This window comes from Candoia aspera, chromosome 3 (assembly GCF_035149785.1).
Source record: "Candoia aspera isolate rCanAsp1 chromosome 3, rCanAsp1.hap2, whole genome shotgun sequence".
Taxonomy (NCBI): domain Eukaryota; kingdom Metazoa; phylum Chordata; class Lepidosauria; order Squamata; family Boidae; genus Candoia; species Candoia aspera.
In genome coordinates this window covers 152,064,978-152,072,341 of record NC_086155.1, presented here as the reverse complement: position 1 = coordinate 152,072,341, position 7,364 = coordinate 152,064,978, and the positions used below count along the sequence as shown (strand labels likewise).

At 35.1% G+C, this 7,364-nt stretch overlaps 1 protein-coding gene across 1 annotated transcript; it reads left to right on the top strand.

Annotated features, from left to right (window-relative positions):
* The first annotated feature begins 772 nt into the window (after window positions 1-772).
* SOCS6 (suppressor of cytokine signaling 6) lies at window positions 773-6,460 on the top strand. The gene has a single exon (XM_063299048.1). It carries the CDS (start codon window positions 917-919, stop codon window positions 2,522-2,524), a length of 1,608 nt encoding a protein of 535 aa, XP_063155118.1. The 5' UTR covers window positions 773-916; the 3' UTR covers window positions 2,525-6,460.
* The last annotated feature ends 904 nt before the right edge of the window (window positions 6,461-7,364 follow it).

The following is a 7,364-nucleotide window of genomic DNA, read 5'->3' as shown; positions in this document are numbered from 1 at the left end:
TGTTTTCTTCTAGAGAGCATGGCTGTTGGAAGTAAAAAAAGAGCCTGTGTAAAATAATTTGCTTATTGGAAGCAAGGTTGTCAGTCACAAAGTTGCATTTCCTTTTTCTTATTGGGCTTTCTTCTCTGCCTCACATTTACTTAGAGAGGGCTTCCTTGTGTGTGGTCCACATGCCTGGCAGCTTGACATACAAACAAATTACAGGCTAATGCTTTTGACCATAAGCCTCTTCAGTTTTGGGTGATTATAGAAAATGCTTGCCTGCTTTAATGAAGGTCTGAAGCAGAATGAAGTGGTTATCTTCTTTCAGATTATAATTAAAAGAAATAATATATTTTAAAATTCAATTTAGAGGACAGGCACTAACTGTAGCTTGCCAGTTTGGTCAGCTTAGCACAGTAGGGTTAATGTTAATGGGAAATAGAAGAAAAATGGTGTAAAAGAAAAGGCTGTGAAACATGTGAATGTACAGCTTGAAGACGGTCACCCAAACTATAGTAGTCATTCTAACCCAAAATATGAGATACAAAGAACAAGCCAACAGAACAAAGATTAGCATAATATGTGAGATAAAATATATTTTGCTTAATAAATTGCCCTCTTATATATCAGTAGTAATGTTGATATTAACTCTACTTCGCTGATTCTGTTAGTTTATATTTTGGTTATATGGATTTCTTAAATACTGCTCTACTATATAGATTAACTCTACTATGTAGATTATGTCCTGTGTGAAATTTATTGTTTGTTTGTTTGTTTGTTTTCAGGAAATGGTTCTTGAGTGTTAATGAGTCTGGATAAGGCACATCAATGTGGAAGCACCTGCTTTATACGTTTTAGGGACAAATCTCCAGTACACTAAAGAACAAAGAAACAAAAACAACAACAACCCCACCAGAATTGCTGCATTTTCATAATGAAGAAAATTAGTCTCAAGACCATTCGTAAATCTTTTAACTTAAGTAAGAGCAAAGATGACAGTGACTTTGTTGTGGTTGCACAGCCATCATTAAATGATTTTGGAAAAGATGACTCCTTGTTTGCTAGCTGTTATGGTAAAGATTTGGCTAGCTGTGACATCAACAGTGAAGATGAGAAAGGTGGCAAAAACAGATCAAAGACTGAAAGCTTAATGGGTACATTAAAAAGACGGCTTTCAGCAAAACAGAAGCAAAAAAGTGGCAAGGGCAGCACACCATCTGTGAGCTCTGCTGATGAAGATACTTTTTCTTCTTCTTCTGCTCCAATAACTTTCAAAGATGTAAGAGCTCAAAGACCTCTTCGGTCCACATCCCTCCGAAATCACCATTATAGTCCAACACCATGGCCCCTTCGGCCAACAAACTCAGAAGAAACATGTATAAAAATGGAAGTGAAAGTAAAGGCTTTGGTCCACTCTTCAAACCCAAGCCCTGCACTGAATGGTGTTCGCAAAGATTTCCATGACTTGCAGCCAGACAGCATGTTCCACGAACAAAACAGTGCATTAAAAAGTACAGAATCTCAGAATGGAGATTTGCATCTTCATATTGATGAACATGTGCCTGTAGTTATTGGACTTATGCCTCAGGACTACATTCAGTACACTGTGCCTTTAGATGAGGGAATGTATCCTTTGGAAGGATCACGTAGTTACTGTTTGGATAGTTCCTCACCCATGGAGGTTTCAACTGTTTCTTCTCAAATGGGTAATAGTACCTTTCATGAAGAAGAGGGATCAGTGAATCAAGATGTAGTAGTTGCTCCAGATATCTTTGTGGACCCAGCAGTAAATGGTTTATTGATTGGTACAACAGGAATCATGTTGCAAAGTCCAAGAGTTAATCATAATGATGTTCCTCCACTCTCACCATTGCTACCTCCAATACAGAATAATCAAATCCAAAGGAACTTTAACAGCCTGAATGGCACAGATGTCCATGTGGCTGAAAGTATGCGCTGCCATTTGAATTTTGATCCTAACTCTGCACCAGGCGTTGGAAGAGTATATGATTCTGTACAAAACAGTGGCCCACTGGTGGTAACAAGTCTCACAGAAGAACTAAAAAAACTAGCAAAACAAGGATGGTACTGGGGTCCAATTACCCGATGGGAAGCAGAAGGAAAACTAGCCAATGTCCCTGATGGTTCGTTTCTTGTGCGAGACAGCTCTGATGACCGTTACCTTTTAAGTCTGAGTTTCCGTTCTCATGGTAAAACTCTTCATACTAGAATTGAGCATTCAAATGGTAGATTTAGCTTTTATGAACAACCAGATGTGGAGGGACATACTTCTATCGTTGATCTGATTGAACACTCAATTAGGGATTCTGAAAATGGTGCATTTTGCTATTCGAGATCTCGATTACCTGGATCTACAACTTACCCAGTGAGACTAACCAATCCAGTATCTCGTTTCATGCAAGTGCGTTCCTTGCAGTATCTGTGTCGATTTGTTATACGTCAATATACTAGAATAGATCTGATTCAGAAACTGCCTTTGCCAAACAAAATGAAGGATTATTTACAAGAAAAGCACTACTGAAGGCTTATGGGAACCTTGCAGCTTGCACTTTGGGAATAACAACAAAAAATTTAAAGACAGCGATTGATACACAGTTTACAAACTTAATTATTACTAGTTTTTTGCTGCCATAATTTCATTTTTGTGCATAAAGAAGGGTAATGCATTTTGAGTTTAATGGGTATTTGGGGTTTTTCTTTTTTAAAACAATGATCTCAAAGGGTTTTGTTTTTAGAAGAGTAAAATAACTATCTTTCATTCAGTGTGTAAAATAATCACAATGTGAATGATAGACATTGTCCTTAAACTCCCCATCTCCTTTGCTGCTAATCCACTGTGATTTTTATGCATTTGAAGCACATTTCATGTGTTTTCAACCATAAGTAAAAATTGAAACTTGATGGGATATATTTTGTTGTCTTCAAATAGTCTGTTTTTTTGTTTTTTTTTTCTTAATTTAAAAAAAACAGTTGGGGGTAAAATATACTGGTATACCAAACTTGGATACTTGCTTAAAATGATTTCCCAATATCTAATTAAAAACATAGAACTGTGGGCTGGAGGGAATCTGTGATACAATACAGTTATGCATTGTATCTTTTGAAAGCCTCCTTTCTCCTGAGCAGTCTCAATTATTGCAGATACTGCTTTGCTTTTCTTGTTCTTATTTTTAAATTTTAAAATAGCCTTTGAAAAAGATTTGTAAAATATTAAAAATCATATTACTATTCAAACAAAAGCTAAATAAATTAAAACATTTAAAATATTTGGAGGGGTTATAGAAATCCTGATTTAAATAAAGCTATTCAGATAATTTCAGAACTCTGAGATTTGTCCCAACGGAAATTAAAAAAAAATTGTGGCAGTGGATTTAAAAGGATCCTATAATTACTACAGAAATTGGACATTAAATAGCTCATCTTAAAGAGAATTTAAATTCCATTAATTTCCTTGGATGAGTTAAGTGCATGTATACTCTTTTCCCATGGAAAATGATAAGATTAAGAAGTACTTAAGTTTGATGGAACATGGCCTCAATTTTAAATATGTGTTCCTTTATTGTTTAGCATTCATTTTCCATCATTATATTTCCCTTTAACTGGCAAGTGAAGAGAACTTAAATTAATCCCCAAATATTATTATTTAAAGCAACATGCACATTTAAAAATTAAAGACAATTAGATTAAATAGCAAAATAGTCACCATAGGAAATATTCAGGTGCATTACCACTTTCATTTCTACACATTCTTATTTGAAAAAAGGAAAATCCGTATCATTTTAGATACTTGTAATGGGATAAGCTGCCAGGAACAACTGTGTTAGGACTTCCAGAGCATCATTGTATTTTCTTTCACTTTAGTGAGGTCTGCATAGGAGAAGCTTCCAATGAATTGGAAAGCCTATAGATGAGGCTGCTTTGCAGCCTGGACCCAATCATGAGAAGTATCCTCACCTGTTTTGATGAAAAATTGGGGAAATTTGATGTTAACTGAACTCCATTGCCTTCAGTAGGCTTTAAGTCTGATAGTGTTGTTTTGTGTATGGTTTGTAGGAAAAAAAATGCCAATAAGTTTATAAAGAATTGCAGCCTGTTTTAAAAAAATGTGGTCAAAGTATTATTTCTGCAAATTGTTCCATGATGATCATTATACTGTGGAAGCAGAGTATTCTTATGTTTATAAGAGCTCTTGTGAACCAAAATCTTAAGTAGGAAACTGTATTCTGAAATTTCTGAATAAAATCATACAATTTGGGAGTGAGGTTTTAAAGTTAACAGAAATTAGTTTGTGCCACTGCAATGTGTCTTTTATTTTTTTGTTTGCATTTTCGCATCTGAATACTGAACATTTTTCTGACTAGTAAAGACATTTAAAGAGTGACGAAATTTTGAGAAATCTTCATTTGGGGGTATTTCACTCTTCTTCTACCTTTTTGTGGTTTTCTGAATGAATTTATACTATTAAAGTATGAAGGTGCTGCAGTGGCCTGACATCTTGGGTTGCGTGAGTCAATATGCTAAATTTCTATTTTTTAAAAAATTATTTTTTAGATCATAAAGTTTAAAAGAATATCAGAGGCAAAGTATGTCTTTTGCTCTGGAATACAGAGGTGGAAGTATCTCTCTTGCCCAGTTACAGTATAATAGATTTTGAAAAATAAAATATATAGAGAGAGATGCTGTTAAATTCCTGAGCAAGAATATATCTATATGTATGTGTGTCATTTCTTGGCTTTGCAATTCTGATGTTTATGCAAAATCTTCATTTTTGTTTCTTGATTTTTACTCCCAAGCAAGATTACAAATTTTATATATAAAAGGCACAATGATATATGTGACGGTACCATGTTTTGCCTAATGAAGAAAAGGATTTTTTTTTTCTACAGTAGGAACATACATGTTAGGGTAAAATCCTTGTCTCTAGGATATGACAAGAAAAGGACTGTTCAGTTAGTGGTAGAGGAAGAAAGTTCTCTGGAGTAACTAATGTATATTATGGCAATATTTTTAAAAAGTCCCAGTTTTTAACAAACAATGATTTGAGGGACTATGGTGGTATTACAATTCCATATTTAGATTTTCAATAGCCCAATCATATTTCTGTCCGAACAGTAGATGCTGGACCTGCCTGCTGCGTTGTGCCCATCTTTTTACATCTTCAGTTCATTAATATTCAAAATATGCTCTTGCAGTGAAGTCGTCTTCCTCACAGAATAAACAAGTTTCTCTCATTATACAGTAGAACTAGGAAAGACAACATACACTATCAAATGGCAATGTGAATGAGTGGATCCTCCTCCTTTTGCCCCCCTCCTTAACCTTTCTGTCTGCCCTTCATTTTCCAGAGCGCCGGACTAGAATAGCAACAGCCAATGTCATGCACTTGTCCTCTTTCACTGAACAATAAAAAATAAAACTGACAGTAAGAACAAGCCTTGAGCCACCTCATTTGGCTAAGCAAGAATTGTACATCAGTAGGAGCAGATCCAGTTTGTTGTTCCTGGCTGATAAACCGACAGCCTAGCAAAGGCAATACTAATCTTTGTTTTTGCTTTGGTTGGCTATCAAAGAAGTGACTGGTTAGACTGGAGTGACTGGAGGTTGGGAAACATTTGAGAAGTAACCCACCTCTGTCATCTGGGCCTCAACTCTTTAAGGTAGTGCAATAAACAGCTATTGGCAATTGCTTTGTACATCCTCATCTTCCCTGTGCCAGCTAAGATATTTGCTCTGTGTGTGTGTGTGTGTTTAGAAGGGGTCAATAAGTGGCATGTTGCATATAACAAAAAGGGTGGAAAATTCTGCAATGACTTTCGATTGAATGCATCAAAAACTTCTTGTGAATTGCCTTTCTTGCTTTGTTTTTTAATCTTTATAGAAAGCTCATATCTTTTACCATGCAGAATTATATGTTGCTTTCTGTTGTCTTTTAACTGTTTGTGTGAGTGGGTGCTCCCTTATTCGGTGTAAGAATTCAGAACAACTGCTGAAACATGGAAGTAGCTGTTTACAGAAAGCTCTGCAACAAAATTGTATTTTTCCCTCAAATATTACATTGCTTGTGCCAGGGCTCTGCTCAAGCAGAGGATCACATAGGCTATTACACATTTCTATATAGTAAGTTCTAAGATGAACAGTTTATATATAAGAAAAGGGGCATCCTCAAGACAGGAAACATTAGCTGCCTAACTTTTCTTGTAACACTATGAGGTATTCAGATTCTATTATATTCCATAATCAAATTGCATTAATTACCTATCTTGTGCTATTTGAATGTTGACAGAAGAAACACAAGTCCATTCTGACAGTATTGATATAAACTTAAATTTGGTTAATATAAAAAGTTGCTATTACCTGTAAGTCAGCCCAGTATAAGTTAATAAGTGCAATTGGAAAATGTTACTACCATAAATTGAAAAAAATACTCTAGTAGATTGACAGAAAAATAACAAAACAATCACTGTTTTACGAAGTTAATGATAAAAATAAGGCAGTAACAAAAAGTTGCTTTTAGGGTTGAATTTCTGTGTATTCAGCAAACAAAAAAGCAAGCACATAATTATTGGAGTGTATCTATTTAAATGGAGTGGAAAATGATTCTAATGTTCTGAAGATGATAATCTTTTGTATGTTATGAGAACTGTTCTAAGAATTGCTGAGTCTACAGCGGTCAATATTTGTGGAATAATCTGGTGAGAGAGAGAAATGGCTGAGTCAGCCTGGACTTACATGTAGATAGAGGAACTCAAACTGGTTTCAAAAATAAGGGAGTCTTTCTTTAAAAATGAGCCAAATCCTTTGATTAAAAACACAATTGTTAGAAGCAACAGATATTTTCAGTGCTACTGAGATGTTTCTGTGTCTGTATTTTTTGCTATCTTCAATAAGTTACAAAATAATAGTTATGAATTAGAAATTTTCAGAAATGGCATATTCAAGGCAATAGAGATGGAAAGCTCTCTCTCTCCCCCCTATCTATCTATCTATCTATCTATCTATCTATCTATCTATCTATCTATCTATCTATCTATCTATCTATCTATCAGTGTATCAGAAATTCTGGCACATTGGTTCATGGGCAAGCAGCAGGTTTCTCTCTCCACCTATATACATTAGCCAATGTGTTACATTTGATCTAAAACCATAGCACCATGTGTCTCAAATCTTAACTTGTTCCAGTTCTTCTCCAACCCACACAAATGCATACTTCTTATTGCATATTCATGAAGCAGACACACATACCTAACCCATAAATCTTACCAACTCTAAGACTGCTTTTACATGCAGCTCATACCTTCTGTGATTATCAGTGCTGGACATAATGTCTTACAGGAATTCACTGATCACAGCCAAAACAATGG

Bases quoted from the DNA above. Each gene is read 5' to 3' on its own strand.
- SOCS6 (XM_063299048.1), top strand. From the start codon at position 917: ATGAAGAAAATTAGTCTCAAGACCATTCGTAAATCTTTTAACTTAAGT.